The sequence below is a fragment of the Alosa sapidissima genome, chromosome 16 (assembly GCF_018492685.1).
Source record: "Alosa sapidissima isolate fAloSap1 chromosome 16, fAloSap1.pri, whole genome shotgun sequence".
NCBI classification, from domain to species: Eukaryota; Metazoa; Chordata; class Actinopteri; order Clupeiformes; family Clupeidae; genus Alosa; species Alosa sapidissima.
This window is the reverse complement of record NC_055972.1, coordinates 21679578-21699221: the sequence shown is the minus strand read 5'-3', so window position 1 is coordinate 21699221 and position 19644 is coordinate 21679578. Positions and strand designations below refer to the sequence as shown.

Sequence of the window (19644 nt, the reverse complement as noted above, 5' to 3'; positions counted from 1 at the left end):
CAAGCATACACACACACACACACACAAAATAGTTTCAATTTAAGAATCTTTGTAAGATAATTGCTTGATCCCGTATACACTCACTGAACGAACACCCTGGTGTTCTGCCCTTTGAAATTGTGTTAGTCCGAAATGTAACTACATTTCACTCCAACGGCTTCCTTTTAAGAATGAGTGTCTAATGAGGTTTGAAAACTTAAATTAGGTTACTTTAGTACATAAACACTTTCCATTGCACAGTAAACACCACCCTGTTTGTGAGTCATGAATAGAGACAGTGCTCACTTGACAGGCATTAGACCTGACCAAAGCCACAATATGAAGATGGTCCAAATGTAGCTCAGCTGTATTAAAAAGGCAACAAGATTAGGGCAAGGAAATCCAAAGTGCTTTACAAATAAGCAGAAAGAAAGAACATTAAATATTGGTTCAAAGGCAGAGCAGCATAGCAGCTAAAAGCTTCTTCACCATGTTCTAACAGTAGCTGTTAGCAACAGATTTTTCTGATGTGATCTAATTGTATGTAGCTGATACACCTGAGAGGTCATTGGGTTTTGTCCCATTTAGTGCCAAAGTCAGTTCTGTGATTTACTGGAAGGCAGTGTAGACTCTTAAGCATTGGCGCCAGTGTAGTGAGTTTGTTTCGGTTTCATAAGCTGCATTTTGTACAGTTTCAAAAAGAGGGTAAAACGTGTTTGATCAGCTTAAGAATGAATCATCACCAGTTCAAGAGAGGTTATAGACAATGTGCATTGTTATAGATAGATAGATAGATAGATACTTTATTGACATTTTTCTTGAATTACAGTTAAACTACTCTCTTTATAGAATGACTTAGTTATCGGAACTCCCCCTATTACCGTCGGTCCCGTATTTCCGCCGTCTTGCGTGTAGGCCTGTCACTTAATATGCATTTCTATACAAACCAAGACGGCGGATTCCTAAATAAACCCAAGCACCCACACTATAGGTGTATCTAAATTAGCTATGTACCAAAAATGACATTTTACCGTGACTCGAAGAGCTGTAAACAGCATAGCTGCCAACTCTCACGCATTGGCCGTGAGACACACGCATTTGATTAGTTTCACACACTCACACGCCACACCCCCGATTTCTCACGCTGAAGTGTCAACCTGGTCGGTCAAATGCCTGAAAAATGAGTTTAGCCTATCTATAGATCTACCTGTTGAGCCACGGTTATGCTTTCAGAGACGGTGAGAGGGTTCAAGAGCACCCCCTGTCTGGAATTTTCTAAATTTTGTCTCATTTACGATGCTACTTCAGAAGCCATCCCAGGATCATTCCCCCCGCATTTCCCCGGCTTCAGGTATGCTTTGAGTATTATTGAGTATTTTTCACGCTGAAGTGTCAACCTGGTAGGTCATACCTGACAGATGAGGTTCAACTAAACTAAACCTATACATATGATATCACACATCATGTGAACAAGCGGAATCTAAGCTTTCCAATGATATTAGCGCCAAGTTGCTGTGATAAATGGTTCGCGAGAAAATTATCATTGAACCGACGTGCAATTTAGGCTAATCATATTTGGGTGGTTTCATTCAAGCTGATTGGACTGCAAGTAGCGTCTTTTTACGCACAGAGTGATTTAGTCTAGGCTACAAATTCTAAATGAATAATCTGCTAAAATAAACTGCGCCTGATATTGACAGACACAGACACACCAGCATAACCTGCATTTCCATTCAAGGAATAAATGAGGTAGTCTATAATCTACAATAATAATGATCACAATCTCCATTTTCTGTCCTGTGCACGCAGCCAAGCCTTGTCAAAGACTGTGATGAAAAGATCTGCACGTAACCTACTTGCTACATTTTGAAGGTTAGCGTAAAAGGTCCCCCGGTAACCTGTCACTGTTTATCCCCGTAAGAAAACGACAACGAGTACGTACTCGTTTTTCTTTTCATTTTCTTTTAATTACTGTACAACCAGTTACATTCACCACACTGATGGGGAAAGGGGTGGGGGGGGGGGGGGGGCACTCATGGCTACCAGACCCTATTCGTCTTGCATGGGTTATTCTGATATCTAATGAAGACTGCACTGGTCATCTTATGCGTATGCCTGAGTCTCAGCTGTTGCTCTAATTGAATCTGACCCAATCAGTCTGTGCTATGGCATGCTATAGGATGGTCTACACCTACAGAGAGAACTGAGCAAGGGGTAGGGGACCCTCTTGACGAGTTTGAATTTGCACCAGGGTGATTAACGTAAATAATCCGGGGGAAAGGCCGTCTGGGCAACAGTTCCCTTAGTGCAGGGGTCTCAAACACCCGGCCCGCGTCCTGCCCAATTCCGGCCCGCGACGTATGACAAAATAATAATGTAATCCGGCCCTTGAGGCTATTAATTGCGACAAACAACGATACTGATTAAAATAGACGATAGATCCAGGTACGATGACATCTCATTTGTAGGCCTACTCTGCTCCACTATGTGCAAGACATCCAGAGCTTGATTCAAACCCAAAATCGCTGCGCAAAGTTTTCAGGAAATACTTGTATTACACGCGAGAAACACAAAGACGTGCATATGTAATGACGCGGAAGCGATGCAGGCCATAGTGTTGCAGAAATTGAAGCAGAAATAGGCCTACACCAAATGTTGAAAAACGTTCACGTGTGATTAAGTCTTAGGTAAGATATGTTATTCACCTATTCTAATTCTGAAGGAGAATATCCTTTTGGAGATTATGATCGATCGTCTATGACAGTGATAGTCACGGTGCGTCTGTGAATGGAGGTGCGTGTATACAACGGTGTCCACTAAGCATACCATGCTTGTTTCGACCCTCTGCCCAACATAGATTGGAGGTTGCAGTGGTAATCGTGATAGTGTCCGTAATGGATGTGGTACAGACAGCAGGGCTAGTAGAAATAGGGCTCTAAAGAACTACAAAGTCACCCGCAATATGATGCGAACTTCTGGGTACTGCAGATTACCCGCGATAGGAACTGTTTGACCAGAATACTTTATTGTAGGCCTATATTGTAGTAATCTATTACTAAACCACAACATCTTAGGTGTTTTCCTGTTAATTTGTTATGTGGGTAATATGAAAAAAGGAAAGTAAACCTGCTTAAATATGTTCATCCAGTATTTACTGAAAGGTGCATAATTTGAGGTGCTTGCCATCCAGTGACAAATTACATGGGTAAATTTACCCCCTTCATAAACTTTTGTTTTACTCAAAGATTTTTACATTTACAGTAGGACTTTATCTCTGACCACTTTCAAGCCATGGCCTTTTGACATTTTGATATAAAAATCCAATGGTGTTGGCAATGGCTTTCTTAACCTTGATGCCTAGTTTGCCAGGTTTAAAAAAGTTATGAGAGGAAATATTTTTATTTGGTGTGAAACACACACACACACCTGTTTTTATGTTTTTCATTTATTTTATAATTTGTATTAATAATTATTTTATCATTATTTTATTTATAAGCTAAGGTTGCTAGCACAGGTGTCTAAAACTAGATAAAAACACTTGCACTTTCTGTTTGCAGTTTTGTGTGGTATTTGAAAAAAAGAACATTGCATTTTCAGAAATAGCCGGCCCTCCAATCAGATGACGTTGGCAGAATTGGCCCCCAGCTCATTTGAGTTTGAGACCCCTGCCTTAGTGGAAGGGACCTGGTTGATACAGTGTGAAAACAGTTGTATCAGCTCTGGACCCCAACTGAAATAAACCATCATCAATATAAAATTACAATGAAGCCTTTAAACACATTTCTTAGCTATTATAGTATTCTATTATTATTATTATTATTATTATTATTAGCTTATTATATTCATAATTGAAATTAACCTAAGAAGACAATAATGAAATGTAAATTCCTGAAGTGGAGGCCATTTTCAATCCACGTGCCTGTGTTTTTGTCATCCATAACAGAATGAAAAAGGAAGTTTAGTGTAACTTTGTAAGATTTATAATCTTATTCTTAATACTCTGGATGATTTATTTAAAATAGTATGGACAGACATCAACTTTATATGTTTGCAAACACGTACGATGCATGGCCACCTGACGGACCTTACATGGTAAAGGAGATGACAGACGCCAGCCACTGACCATGGTGCCCCAGAAGGTATGCCATCTGAATATATGTTCCAAGAGGTATGTTTGACTGCCCTCTGGTTGGACATAACATCTTTAAAGCAAGCTATGAGAGCTGATGTATACCTTGGGGGAAAGATATTCTCTGTAAAGTCTTGGCATGGCCACACACCATCCTTTTATACAAACTGTTATTACAGATAAATATTTATTCTAGTAACACTGGCCATGCACTTCAGCTGTCATCACAAGGACAGTCCCGTTTGAAGAAGGGGTCCTCTCTGTTCTACAGTTAGAATGCAGTCATGTGACTTGCCTTGCAACATCTTCTTATATGGGGCTGTCAAGGTTCAGATTTTATTTACCTTAGAGCAGCCATTTCCCAGCTAAAAGTTAACTCTTCTCAATAAATTATGCTAAAGGCATACAAACTTCTTAGGTTTTTTGGACCAAATCACAGGAAACAGATTCATCATCTCTGATTGAATTCGATCTATAGCCTAGGTCTAACAATAGCCTATGATTAGCCTATTAAAACAAACTAGAATAGACCGATGAACTTACAGTAATACCGTGTCCTGACCGTGAGCAACTGTCGAATGGGAGGAGTGATGATGATGATTATGATGACAGGTTGGGTCAATAACACATAACACTAGTGGTCTATAGGAAGTTAACCCAAGTGGTGGTGAAGATTCAGCGAAACGCGCTTGTCGCGCTCTACTGGGTGTGCGCGTGTGGATGCTGCTGGTATGCGGGAACACATGTGCCACGAGCAGTGTATTTCCTTTCTGCTCTTCGTACTATAAACATGTCCGTGCCTACAAACGGAAATCCGCGTGAAAGACGAAGATGCTACACTATCTTCTGGAGACTTTTCCCGCACGTTTTCTTGATTTTGTCTCTCATCGCGTATGCCGCGTTGGGAGCTGTGGTGTTTTGGAAAATTGAAGGAGGAAGAGAATTGACTGACCAACAGGAATACAGGGAATTCGTCTTGAAATTAATGGCTCAAGCAAACGCATCAGGTAGTGTATAAAGTCTGTTAACTCTAAATTCAGATTAGTTATCTAGCCATCTTTTTAGGCCCATCTCTTTATCAAACTAAACTAGGCTAACACTTTATTCTATAGTTAACTATTGCTCAGACCTCAGAGGTCTTGTTCACTTACTTTGGTATTTTCATCAGAGCTGTGTTTGCCTACAGTAAGTGCGAGTTTTTGTTCCATCTCATTTAATTACACCAGATACACTGTTTTAAGCCGTTGACAGGGTGCTAAGGGAGGAGCTGAAAGCTATCTGGCTTCAGCATCCAGACAACTGGTCGTTTTATGGATCTCTTTTCTTCTGCTGCACTGTATTCACAACAGTGGGTAAGTGTCACATTTGCACAACTCCCATTCTGGTTTACTCAGAAAGTAAATATCATCTATTCAAAAATGAATGACATTTCCTAACCAGTGACAAGCTCAGCTCAAATGAAGAAGCCTAATAGCAGATGGTGTGTTTGTGTGTGTGTTTTTGTGTGTGTGTGTGTGTGTTGTCTGTCTCTTTCTGTGTGTGTGTGTTGTCTGTGTGCTCTCCTGAAGATAGTTGGGTTGTTTCTGAATTAATCGGTCAGACTAGAACAGCATAGTGTTTGCGTAGGGCGCTTGTTCATTATGCACTGTGGTCACTGGCCAGAGAGCTTTCCTTTCAAGGTTACTCATGGCAACCAGGCAGTTAAGAGGATGTCTATGTGCATTTAGCCTGTATGAAGTGAAACCTAGCATTAAATGCTCATGTTGACACAACGAAAGGAGAGGGAAGTCATTTTATTCACAGGAACAGTTGCGCTCAACTACAAAAATGCATGTCCTCTTTGGGTGCAAGTTAAAAAAAAGCTCTTAATAAGTCTTAATTCAACCATTAACTTCAACAAACATACGTTTCGGCCCTAGGCCATCATCATCATCATCATGGAGTATGTCATGTTGTAATCATTTTTTATTTTCATGTGATAATATGAGAATGATCTTTTCAGTTGACTCCCATCCAGTCTGCCCTCAGTTTTCAACTTCATCTGCATGTTATCGTTGATTCTGTAACAGAAGAAAGTTGCCATGACTACGCTCATCCTCTGATAACTCAGAATGCATCATGCAAATAAGCACAAGTTTCTTAAAGGGCTCTAGGCCAGTATTTTAATGGTCACTGCCCAGAGCTAATTCTGTTAATTGCTAAAATTGCTTTTATTTTACAAATGAAAGGAGGATGGTAAAATATCTGATCCTTGGAGTGAATGACTAAATTATTGTTGGGCTTGGCAAAGCTATAAAACTTCTATGTGGTTGAATGTCCAATCTGCACCACAGCTATCAACAGCTGTACCAATTCAGCTGTGCATAAAACGCCGAAATGAAAGTATCACAAGGTTCACGCCGTCCTGAGCATAGGAATGGCAGTGGTTAACCAAAGTAATTGGTTAATTGAAGTAGTTGTGTATGTTCTCAATTACTCAGGTGTGGGATGACCTGTGCATCTTTAAACACCTTTTCTCGAGGAATTGGCTGGGTGTCAGCACACATTCAGCCACGAGTTAAGCAGTAAGATATTTCCTGTTAACAGGACGTCTGTGTGAACTGTGTGAAACATCAAAAGTGTGACATCATGCCTGAGAGCACTCACTGTGTGTGTGTGTGTGTGTGTGTGTGTGTGTGTGTGTGTGTGTGCGAGCGCGCGCATGTGCGTGTACATGTGTGTGTGTGTGTAACGTTGCTGTGCCAGCCCACAGGAAGCAGACTCTCAGCTGGAGCGCAGCACCTTCCCAATTCTAATGTGATCAGTGCCAGTGATCCATTTCCTCTCGGCTGATGATCTCATAAGAATCTTGGAGTATAATGGTGCAGAGTGGTGGTGGTGGCAGTGGTGAGGCTAATGGGTGATGTGTGTGTGTTTACTTTGTGGGTTCACTTTAAAGTAAGCCAAAGAACCCAGAGAGGGTATGTCACTGAAGAGAGAGGAATGTTGAGGAAAGGTCATTGATGAATCATACATATTATGGATACTGACTGTTGTTAGTTTCTGACGATCGACAAATGTTTCTAATGAGAGAGAGAGACAGGGTGATGTTGCAGAGTTGCATTTGAATGATGTAGTCTAGTAAAAGTCATATTGAAAAGTTTCACAGACTTGTCAAACAGCGTGCCTAACAGCTACAGACAACTTTCAGTCTGGTTTCTAGCACTCAAATAGTTCTCATTAAGGTTTTAAATTACATACACCTCAAAAACTAACCAACTAGACATCAGTCCTAGTGTTATTGAACCTTGGTGCATCCGTTGACACTGTTCACTGTTGATCATAATATATTACTACACAGATGGTAAAAATGTGTTGGATTGTTAGGTACTTATTCAAAGATTTCTTTAGTGATGACATCCAAATTCCTTTAGCTCTCATACCTAAAAACAATAGCATCTAATTCCCCCTAATGACCCTTAGAATCTCTCTGTCAATCATCAAACATGCGCTTACCATGCACTCCCCTTATTCCCTCCCTCTCTACTTCCTTCTACCTGCATTTCCTTAACACTTACAGTAAATACTTTGACTATACATGGATTTCTGTACTCCCACCCTTTGGTAGTAATATTTATTAAAGTAGCATTTATAATTACCTAGGTCTCCTTTGCATTGTAGCTTGACTGTTATTCCTAATGTTGTACGTTGCTTTGAATAAAAGCAGTTGCTAAAAGAATAAATGTCAAATGTAAATAATTGATGTCTCAAAACTGGCATGGTCAATATAGTCAGTATTAGTTGCCAAATTATATGTTTATTACACATAAACTATAAATATAGGCATGTAATAAATGCTGGATGATATTGTTATTCAATGTCAAGTCTCTATTTGATCATGTGACAAGACAATAGACTATAGCTAGATTATTTCTGGTCTGAATGTCTGGGAAAGTCTCTTGTGACATTATGTACACCCGGACAGTAAAAAAACAGCCTAGGTTGGGGACAGGACCGGGAAGTGAAAGGGTGGAATGAACATCATGCTGGTAATGAGAGGTGGAGTATCTGGCATAATATCCCTCCCAACCGTCTTGATACATTTCCCTCCGGTTGTGGGAGCTGAAAATCTCTTTAAACTCTTCCAAGGAAACTGCAAGATTTAGTGGAGCCTCCTTTCAATCTGTCCATTATCCCCCTCCCCACACACACAGTTAGTGGTTTTGCGGAGATGGTAATTTAGCTAGCAATCCCGGATCAATGATTGATGACAAAGAACAGCAAAGAGCTGCACTGATTTTTACACATATACCTAGACCAATGCTAGTGTAAATTGCATTTATCATGGGATGAAAGTCCTCCTTGGAATATAAATTCCAACTGGTTCTAAAGATATATAAGTAAGGGATAATGGACGACACGGTGGTCTGTTCACAGAAGTTATTGCACGGTCGAGGTTGTAAAACGGCCCCGACGCGAAGCGGAGGGCCGTTTAAACCTCATAAGTGCATTAACTTCTGTGAATAGACCACCGTGGAGAGGATGTTTAGACTCAAAAAGAATGTAATTGCGCCGATCAATACAGTAGGCATTGCATTGAGTGCATTAAGTGACGGCTAAAACTGCATCAGCATGTCATCCACCTTTTTGAAGAAGAAAGATGTATAGCTACAGTATGGCTTTATTGCAAGCCTTACAATTGCATAATGCAAGATAACCATACTCTCATATGACTTAAGGATTTATAGCTATGGCTTTATTGGAAGGCACCATGCAGTAAAGGATAGTGCCAAGGCTTTTAACAAACAACTGAAAGGTGTAGAATATCACAATTCATAGAAACCATTGTTGTTTGTCTCTGAAGCACAGGTGTGCAAAATGTATCTTTAGATTAAGACTGACGGATCCCAGAACTTCCCTTTACTTGAATTCAAATTAATTTACTGATTCAGGACAACACTCAAGTTCAGGCTGTGGCCTTTCTTTCGGTGGCTCAGGAGGTAGAGGACTATCCCAGTAATAGAGCCCGACCAATATGGGATTTTTAAGGCCGATAACGATTTCAATATTTGACGGTTTCAAAAACCGATAAACAATAAATCAGACAATATTCATTTTTAACAAACACAATGTAAAAATGTACTCTGATATTTAGCGTATTGAAAAGTTCTATTTGGTATTCTGGTATTCTGCTCTTATTCAATAAATTATGAAATGATTTTTATGAATAATAGTGTCAGGTCTTTGTTTGTATCTGTGGTAAACGCCATTGCCACGATTACTTTCAAGGTATTTACATTATTTGTGTTTTTATTTGCTTTTTTTGTGTTTTTTACACACTATTTACCTGATGAAGGTCTGAGACCGAAACGTTGTGTTTTATTCAAATAAATGTTTGCATGTGGAATGGACAGTGTGCTAGCCTAGAAATCTAGACACACCCTAGCGGCAGCAAATTACATTTGCTGCCAGGGCCTACATCTTGATGTGGGTCTGGCTCGTCTGGCTAGGGGGGGGGACGCAGTTCCGCCACCTCAGATAAATTAATAATAAATATATTCTTTCATACCAATGATATAGCGTGATGATATTGTTAAATTAAATGGTGAGTTAATTTTTCGCATGTACAGAGGTGACCAAGAAGCTAGCAATTCTTGTCCAAAAAGTATTGCTACACCACGATACTCAATATGTTGTCCAACAGTGAGTCATTTTTCGCCATTGCACCGACACTGGATTTTAGGGTTCCCCCACCTGCCAAATCCCACTTTAACCACTGATTATAAATACACTGCCATATGAATGCTTTTATATTAATGGGAAAGCTTTAACTCATGTTTTTATGAGCATACCTTATAAATGGTAGGTAGGTACAGCAATTACTCTAATTGTCATACTTCTGTAAATATAAAGTTGGCAGCAGGTAGGGTAGTCGAGTGATGGTGTATCCTTGGAGATTGTGTTTGCTGTTAAAACAGTAATAATCTCCATGGCTGTAGTACTTTTTACCTTAGCTCATGTGCATAGGGAAGGATTCCATTTGAAAACATGGGGGAGGGGGTGCTTTAGGCTGTTAGAAATTGGTACAATAATTCTGTGAAAAATGCTGTCAGTTTGAGTGTCTTCAAACATGTGTTTGCACATACAGTAGTCATTCGACAATGAAGGATTTATTCACAAGAGATGGCATATATTGATAAAAGAGGCAGATTATTGATTATGTAGATGAGAGGCACACAATCAATAGTAATGTTTTTTCGCTTTAGGCTTGATTGCTGTGACAGAAATATGTGTTCATGGTGGTGGCCTTCAGTGACCACTTTAAGCTCTCTGTATGTCAATAACTGTCTTCTTGTGTGTATTCGGATCCAAACATGATTACATAAACCTGTGGTTCTAATCCACCTAGTAACTGACTCCAGAACCAAACTGGTTGTGATCAGGCAGGCAACCAGCCTAGGACATCCTAGGGGACATATTACCTCAAGCCTTGGCCGTCTGCAGCATGTTCGCATGTCTTTTATGAGCACCAGACGCTAATTACTCACAGCTCTACTCAAGCACATGGGGTCAGTTAATGTTCACTCCTGGCAAGACTCATTAGCAATAGGATATTTAAACATTTTTTTTCTATGTTATATTAATGATGTGTGTTTATTTAATGTAAGAATGTGAAAGGGTATGAACAGAGAGTCTATGAATCCCACCTGTAGACAGCACACAATAATTTCCAGCAGAGGCTGTCTTCACTAGCTCAAACTACTGTGTAATTTGCTAGCAACAAATACGAGTAACAAAGTATATGCAGTGGTTTTGCAATGCCATTTCATCACTCTGTCTCCTGTGTGTTTTTCTCTGCTGGAACTGCCCAGGCTATGGAGAGATCTATCCTGTCACTTTGCCCGGCAAGGTGATCTGTATCCTCTACGCCATGGTGGGCATCCCGCTCATGCTGCTGGTCATCACAGACGTGGGCGACGTCTTGGCACGCCTCTTGTCACAGGGCTACCACCACCTGCACAAACTGGTGAGGCTCCTGCGTCGGCGGCTGTGGGCAAGGCGCAAGGGGACGCCGACCGACGGCACGTACACCTTCAGCCACACGGTGGTGGTGCGCGAGCCGCTGGACATCAGGCAGGTGCTCCGCACGCAGGCCTCGGTCAAGCGCAAGTCCGTGCGGCTGTTCAACAACCAGAAGATCTTCGAGCAGCTGATCGCGCGTGAGAAGCTGGGCCATGTCGTCCCGCTGCTGCGCAGCCACTCTTGCCCTGAGCTGAACCGCGCGCCGACAACCAACTACGCCCTCTGGGACCTGGACGGCATCGGCACCGACATGGACCAGTTCAACGTGCCCATGCTCCTCATCCTGCTGGTGGTGTTCGCCTACATCCTCTTCGGCGGCCTGGTGCTCCCCCTGTGGGAGACGGAGCTCAAGATCTTCGACGCGTTCTACTTCTGCTTCATCACGCTGACCACCATCGGCTTCGGCGACATTGTGCCCTCGCACCCCAAGTATTTCATGCTCACGTTCGTCTTCATCATCAGTGGCATGGCCATTATGTCCATGGCCTTTAAGCTGGGCCAGTCCAGCATCATCAGCTGCTACCGGCGCTGCATGCGCTGCATCAGCCGCGGACGGGTCAAGTATGAGGTTATGCATGACTGACAGATGACGGGACAGAGAGAGACAGCTGCCTAGTCGCCGGAAGGAGCGGAGACTGAACGAGGTGGGATTCAGGAATTAGTTTGAGAGGGGTCTGATTTCCTTATTGAGAAGGATAGACAGCAGAAGCTAACAGTCTGTCATGTTTGTCCAGCGGAGATTCAGAGTGGTTTGGAATAGGCCATAGGACCAAAGGTTTCCAAGCAGAATTGGACAGCCTTGACTAAGTGTGACTTCCTGAAAGGCTTTAGTGGATGTTGTGGCTTAGGTAGTGTTAGCATGAATAATTTAACATGAGCATGAAGCTGAATGAATATGTATGTTATTTTGTACAGTGTGGCAATCATAATATGGATGTTCAATGGTAATTTATGGTAATGCCCACTGGAATTTTGCATAAAGAGTTCTACTGTATAGCAATTTCCAAAATATACAGAACAAAGCATATCTACAGCGTACTTGCATTGTTGGTGCTTTCCTGGAGTTTTATGGCTACCAATGATATACTCTGTACAATGTGTTAAACAGGATGGAAATGGATGGATTTTTGCTTACATTTTCTACAAACTGCTCTATTTCATTGACCAGAGTAAGAGTGTTTAGATGGACCTTAAGTGACCTTAAGTGTTTAATAACTCAGCTGTTCGATAGTTTATATTAGAGATGTCTTTGCCGCATTAATGGTCCCTCAAAGTCTTTCATGATCCCATCCACTGCAAGTGTTTTTGTGGTATGGAATGCCAAGTCAAAGATAGATAGATAGATAGATAGATAGATACTACCAGGGGAAATTCAAGAAAAGACGTAGAAACAAAACACAAAGACACGGAGCTACTAAGCAGGCTGCCACTCTTGCCGGCGCCGGAACCGGAAACCCCCCCCAAAAAAGTCATGGCATCTCCTGAAGCTCAACATAAACAATAATGCCTGTATCATGTTTCATAGAGAGAAGCACTGCTTAATGTCTATCTAATTTACTGACAGCTGATGTGCAAACTTCGTGGGTTGTGAAACAATCACGTTTTCCTTGTGAAATGAATCATTTGTACAGTCATTTGTAGATTTAAACAGAGGGGAAATGGTAAGGATTTGAAGACCAGGATTTGTGTGTCAATTGTTTTTCATCATATGTCTCTTTGCATTATTGCATCCCAAAGAAAATAGAACATTTTCATCTCAGCATTACAATAGAATAATGTATCTTGGTCTGTCTGTGTGCCTGGGTGCTTGTTCTCTAACACCAATATTAAAATAAATGCAAAACATAATGAACAGAGACTCACTGCTTTTGTGACTCAAGATGTGGAATGGTATTTTGGCATTTTAACAAGAATGCATTACAATTTCTACGACACTTAGAGGGGCAGTACTTTGCTGGTTGACCAGCTTGTTAACCAGCTTGTTTGACCACCCTAGGTTGACAAGCTAGACCAGCAAAACTCTTGCGAAAACATTCAGCTGGTTTAACTAGCTTACAATGGTAATTCAGCTTGTTTTGTTTGTCGTACCACCTGAAGCTGGTAGCTGGTGTTGCTAGTCTTACATTGTTGGTTTAACTGGCCATGCCAGCTTATGTTGGTTATTTTAGAAAACCATGACCATCTTGCACCAACAATGTCAAGCTTAGCAGGCTGGTCACCAGCATGACCATCTTATACCATCTGTATCCCACATGACAGACTGGTCACACCAGCATGAACAGCTTCCTCAGATGGTCACGCCAGCATGTCCAACTGGTGGCCCAACCAGCTACATTGCAAAGACTAACGCTACCAGCTACATAGCAAAGACCAACGCTACCAGCATAAGCTAGTTTCCAGCTGTTTTTTCAGCAGGGATGTACTTGGATGATTCAGTTAGGATGTAGCCAACGTTCTCATGGAATGGCAATCTGGGACCAATCTGGAAACAATTTCACTGTAATATAATCATATGACATGTTATTGTTCAGAAATAGAATCACAGACAGCTGCATCATTCCGTACTGTAGTACAGTAGTTATATTCGAATGGTCTCTCAGTGAGTGACAGTATAGCCTCAGTAAAGTAGGGGAAGTTAACACTGCCCCCTTCGGGAGACTGCAACTATTCCTGCGAGGCCGCAAAAATACAAGAGGAAAAAGAAGGTGTAGTAAACACTAGATGGCGCCAGAGCATTTTTAGTCAACGTGTTGAAACGCATAGATTGCCTTTGGGAACAGGGACTAAATAAGTACATAGATCTGATCCTGTTACATTAGGTGTAAAGAAGCCCCCTGTAACTCACACCCCCATTCACTTTCTCTGTCTATAGCCTACAGAGCATTTATGATGGCACCGTGTGATGGCAGATATTTTGAGCGCAAACCATATAGTTATCGTGGGACTGCGTAAATGACCCTATCTGCTTGAATTTTGTTGTAACAGAAACTACATTTAGTTCACTTTTGAAATGTTATGCTAGCGGTTGATTGAGAGTCAGTCGCATGGCACAAGTGTTGCACTTCTCCCTCCGAGACGTCAGTCCTGAGGATACGGTACCTCTCCAAAAGCGCTGCTGGTGCGCAGGTTACGCAGTACTGCCTCTGGTGATGCTCACGACTGATAAGGACCACTGACGTCAGGAAGCGGCAAGTAAGTAAAACGCCCGCATCTTTGGCGCCTTACTCCACGGCTGTGACAGCAAGCCCACTTGTAAATGAGCGCTTAAGGTAAGATTCAAATAGGCACAGCAAACTGTTTTATTTGACTCGACCTGCGCTTCATAACTATTTTTACTGTAATTTGCTGAAGTAGCATACATTTTTTGGCACACTTTCCTTTCGAAGTGTAGGCTAACTTAAATTAGTTTGATATTTGACCTCTTCAGACCAAAATCTATTAAATAAATATGCTGATGCATCATGATGCTTGCGATGTTCAATATCCCTTTCTCCTGTTGCAGGGCTCAATCCCTCTCTCCCATTCGGATTCTGTAAAAATGGGAGCATTAGATTCTCTGAAAGAATTCAGTTTGCTGACATGGATGAGAGAAAGAAGACAGTCCAGAAGATTGATATTGCTTATCGTATTCATCGCTCTTTTGTTGGATAATATGCTATTGACGGTGGTCGGTAAGTACGAAAGCTGAAGTTTTCTCCATTCACCTGTTACGCATGCTTTACTCATGGCGCTGTTACAATTTACACCGGCGTTATAAAATAGTTATTCCTGCAGTTCCGTTAAGTAGCCATAGCAATTTTGTAGTGTTACTAAAAAAAGTTTTCAAATTTTACATTTAACTGTAAATTCATAGGTTTCAACATAATCTAATTGTTGTCCACCGATGACTATGAGATAGTCGGCTAGATAAACTTTCAACGTCTTCGATGTTAAGCAGTCATTTGTGAATAGCCTACATTGTTGATAAGAACTCTTTGGTTAGGCTACTGATTTCTGGCAAGTGCGAAATTCAATCTAAATCCAGTAGTGGTAATTTATTGAGGGGACCGAAGGTTTACGTTCACTGGGCCATCTTAATTTAATAAGGATAGACAAGGATAAGTAAATCAGTCAGCTTATCACATATATTGAGGTAATGAAATAACAAAATCAAATTACAGGAGTCAGCTGGTCGTTGCTCTTTCGTCATTTTAGAAGGATGGCAAACTTAAAACCATAGTGGGGAGGCTAAATTTAGGCACACATTCTGTCAATATACAGTTTTCATTCATAACAGAGTAGGTTACAATCGATTTTTGTGGTTACGATATCCATCAATTAAATTACCTTTGATGGGAAGTATAATGTTTAAAAATGGTGTTCAATAACTGGACAAAAACATAACTGAAATGACAGAATTCGCATCGAGGTCCGTGTTGATTTGGAAACTGTAGAAAATCTTTTATTTAGCAATTTAAATGCTAAGATTATTTTCGGAAATATTCTAAAGGAAAATTAGGAATTTGATAAAACAGCCTAAACGTGTGTAGTGTTTTCACGTCAAACATCATACAATCTCGACAACATCGCCTTGCTTTGTGTGATTCTAAGTGACACAGATGGCAGCTTTAAACCGGTAGCCTACTGGAGCAAGATGCGCCTGGAGGAGAGAGATAATCTCCTTCAAAGGAGCATGTCATAAAACAAGCTTGTAGAAATTGCTGCTTTAGTACTAGTGTGTGAGATTTGGTTGAAGTCTATTGTCAGTAATTGTTCAAAATACGCTGATGTGTTTGTGTGTGCGTGTGTGTGTTCTATATAATTGTGTGTGTATGTGTGTGTGTGTTGGGGGAGTCTTACATCTTTCTGCTTTTTGTCACGTGTAGTGCCCATTATCCCCAGCTACCTTTACACACTGGACGATGAGGCAGCTGTGGAGGACAGGAGTACCCCTACCGCCATGCCCTTTCCCTCCTCTAGCACGTTCCAGACCATTATGTCACTGTATGACAACTCTACATATGAGATCAGTGGGGTCAGCCTGCACTCCACTCTAAAACCGTTGGCACCGTCCACATCCATCGCCCCGGCCACCACTAACGCCACCGGAACAGACTGCCCCAAAGGAGACAAACAGCTCCTCGATGAAAATGTGAAGGTTGGACTCCTTTTCGCCTCCAAAGCCACTGTGCAGCTCCTCACCAACCCTTTCATCGGGCCCCTCACTAACAGGTGGGTGTGTCAGCCTGCGGCACAAGTGATGGGATGCCTGAATGAACATCTTGATTTCAGTACAGTGTGCTATGCTGAGCGGCCAAAACGAAGGAAGCCCATTTTTTTTATCAGCAGTAAAATATGGCCATGCAGTAGCCACTTTCAGATATTTTGAGAAAAACATCTGAGTTCAACCCAAATGGATAGATGAAAAAAACAAGCGTTTCCTGAGGGTCTTACTTGTACATGCTGATGACACAGTTAAATGTCATGCAGGGCAAAGGTCATCTCCTGGGTTACACTCCTTTTCCACTCCCCTCTCCTCTCCCTCGGTACTGCCTGTTGTGGCAAAATGTGGTAATTCACAATGTGTTATATATTATATATACAACCTAGCCTGGCTAGCGCCACCACTTCTCAATGAGACGTGGTCTGGGAACCAAACGTTCATTTTCTCGTATTTGAAAAAAATGCCTAGATCCGTTTATTGGGTGCCACGGATGTCTATCAAATGCGTCTGTGCATAGCTCATCATCGTCTTGCTTTCCCCCCTGTTCTGTGATTGGTTCCCTATCTCAGGTGAAAATTTGCTCCATGGTCTCCAGGGTGCCTTAGCAGTGTGAATCAAATCGCGCGCAAGGCAGCATGGGAACACCCAGGCTATATACAACCCCAAATCAGAAAAAGTTGGGACGTGTAAAATGCGAATTAAAGCAGAATGTAATAATCTGCAACTATCTCATATTTAGTTGCAAAAAGGACACAGACAACATATCAAAGTCGGGATGGGGATAACAAAATGCAGGAAAAGTTGTGTAATGATAAAGAAAATAAAAGGAGTAATGTTTCACAACTAATTAGGGGAACTAGCAACACGATTGGGTATGAAAAAGAGCATTCCAGAGAGGCAGGGTCTCTTAGAAATAAAGATATAGGGGTATTCATCACATCAAACCTGTGTGCACAAATTATGAAACAATGTCATTTGCTTCTTAACCAACCCATCCAACTTGTTTTAGTGCTCATTTTGAATCCCAACATCTATAACGGTGTGAAGGTGCATTAGTACCTACAGCATGGGCATCTTGCACATTAAGGCACAATCAATTCTGAATACAGTTTTTGAGCAACATATATAGGCAATGTCAAAGGGAAGACCTTGAATATTTTAGGAGAACAATGCCAAAATGAATTCTACACATATTTAAACAGTATTTCTCCATAGAGGAAGAGTCCAGGTGCTAAAATGGCCTGTCTGCAGTCCAGACCTGCCAAATTAGGTGCATCATGAAATGAAAAACATGATTAAGAATACCCCATACTGTTGAGCAACTGCAATCCTATATCGGGCAGGAATGGGACACTATTTCATTCTCAAAACTCTGGCAACTGGTCTCTTCAGTTACTAATCATTTATAGAATGTTGTTAAATGAAGAGGCAGCACAGTGGTAAGCATTCCCTGTCCCAACTTTTTTTGAAACATGTTGCTGGCATCAAATTAAAAATGAACAGATATTTTCCATGAAATAGTCCAAAGTTCCATTTTCATTTGATATGTTGTCTATGTCCTTTTTGCTGTTAAATATGGGTTTACGAGACTTGTATTTTATCACATTCTGTTTTAATTTGGATTTTACACAATGTCCCAACTTTTTCTGATTTGGGGTTGTAAATAATCTTTATATTAATCCATAGCTTTCTTCATTGTGAAGAGATTGTAGTGTAGTGTGAATACAGTATTCTGTTGGTCACGTGTGGATTCTGAGAGAATGTTGAAGAGATTTGGCTCTGGAGAATGCTGCAGAAAGGAGACACTATGTTCTGTTTCTGCCTGAGCTGAGCCCAAAACTGCCCTGCAATTTAAACTAGGCTACGGCTCCCCATGAGAAGATGACATAAAGCTAGTCAACCAAAAAAAAAAAACATTTTTCCTGTGTTATTGCATATGTTTGGCAGACCGTAGAAACACCAGTTTGACAACTGCTGGATACATGGTATCTTTTTGTTGTTCACATGGGCTACGCTGATATGATATTGATAAGATGATGTTTTTGAAGCTGTTTATTAGAAGTTGAAATGAAAACTGTGACCAATCCATTCAGAAGTGATATGACTATCCATCTTGTTGTTCAATAGGGTGTGTTGATCATTTGGGTCTGCTAAAAATATTTTTTTGTTTGCTTTACAAATGTAGACACTGTCATATGAAGTTGCTCAATTTGCGTAATGGCAGTTTCCTGTTCATATTGTTTGTTTAAGGATTCATCATATTGATATAAGGATGAGCATGTTTAAAACACCTATGCTTACTTAATTAAAATGAAGTGAAGGGAGTCTTGCGGGATACCGGTTAAGATTTGTCTCACCACAGTACTGTTGTATTGCTTCAAGAAGAGCCATCAGTAATTCTTTTTTTTCTAAAGTATATTTTTTGGGCTTTTTTGCCTTTATTTGGACAGGACAGTGAAGAGTGACAGGAAGTAAGTGGGAGAGAGAGATTGGGTGGGAATCGGGAAATGACCGCAGGTCGGCACTCGGACCTGTACATGGTACGGGCGCTGTAGCCTGCTGCGCCACAGCGCCCCCCAAGCCATCAGTAATTCTTTCTCTAAATTTCTCCCACTGCCATTACAAGCGTTCATACATCTGTTACTCCTGAATAGATGTAGTGGAAGGACACCTGAGTTAGAGATTGTGCACGCCTCTAGCTAGCACAACTTTTCTAGGAGTTTTCAAGACCCTCGCCATATCAAACAAGCTTTCATTTTCCTGTGTGTCTAAGGCAGATTCAGAACTTCAATTTGAATGGGAGATGGAAAAGGAATTAGTTTTATCCACTGGAGGTCCAGTATTGTCTTGTTATGACTTTTTAGTATTGCTCATACATTTGGATAGTATGTCCACTATCTGACATTTTGTTCTGTGTCATTTCAGAATAGGTTACCAAATCCCCATGTTCGCTGGCTTCTGCATCATGTTTCTCTCCACCATCAGTAAGTGAAAGTCTAACCCATGGGCATCACTAGACCTCTTTTAATGGGGCGCATGCTGTACCCCAGTAAATAAGTTAAGGTTTTTATCTAGCTCCTGTTGCCTCTTTGGCAGCAGCTTATTATTATTATCATTAGATTGGACTGTGCCCCAGTAGAGTTTTCAGTCTAGTTACACCCCTGCTCTAACCTTCTCCGGGCTGGTTGTTGGTGTTGTTTCAGTTTGAGGCATGCATGAACAGACTTTGCAGTCTACAAGTTGAATTTTAAGTCTTTAAAGCTGACCATAT

The 19644-nt window shown here is 41.1% G+C and overlaps 2 protein-coding genes across 2 annotated transcripts in view; both read left to right on the top strand.

The window, feature by feature from the left end:
• Positions 1-4712: 4712 nt before the first annotated feature.
• Positions 4713-12630, top strand: kcnk18 (potassium channel, subfamily K, member 18). The gene is made up of 3 exons (XM_042066725.1): positions 4713-5115; positions 5350-5460; positions 10960-12630. The coding sequence occupies exons 1-3, from the start codon at positions 4899-4901 to the stop codon at positions 11751-11753; spliced, it is 1122 nt and encodes a 373-aa protein (XP_041922659.1). The 5' UTR covers positions 4713-4898; the 3' UTR covers positions 11754-12630.
• Positions 12631-14355: 1725 nt separating this feature from the next.
• slc18a2 (solute carrier family 18 member 2) overlaps positions 14356-19644 on the top strand; it is a 23957-nt gene continuing 18668 nt past the window's right edge. The window contains exons 1-4 of the mRNA XM_042066710.1: positions 14356-14439; positions 14673-14841; positions 16036-16381; positions 19299-19357. Of these exons, the coding sequence (XP_041922644.1) occupies positions 14709-14841; positions 16036-16381; positions 19299-19357 (538 nt within the window). The 5' untranslated portion in view covers positions 14356-14439; positions 14673-14708. The remainder of the gene's footprint in view (positions 14440-14672; positions 14842-16035; positions 16382-19298; positions 19358-19644) is intronic.

Excerpts from the sequence above, each read along its gene's own strand:
- kcnk18 (XM_042066725.1), top strand. The coding sequence starts at position 4,899 with ATGTCCGTGCCTACAAACGGAAATCCGCGTGAAAGACGAAGATGCTAC. Across the intron at positions 5,116-5,349 it reads GGCTCAAGCAAACGCATCAG|CCGTTGACAGGGTGCTAAGG; the intron begins GTAGTGTATAAA and ends CACTGTTTTAAG. Across the intron at positions 5,461-10,959 it reads CACTGTATTCACAACAGTGG|GCTATGGAGAGATCTATCCT; the intron begins GTAAGTGTCACA and ends GGAACTGCCCAG.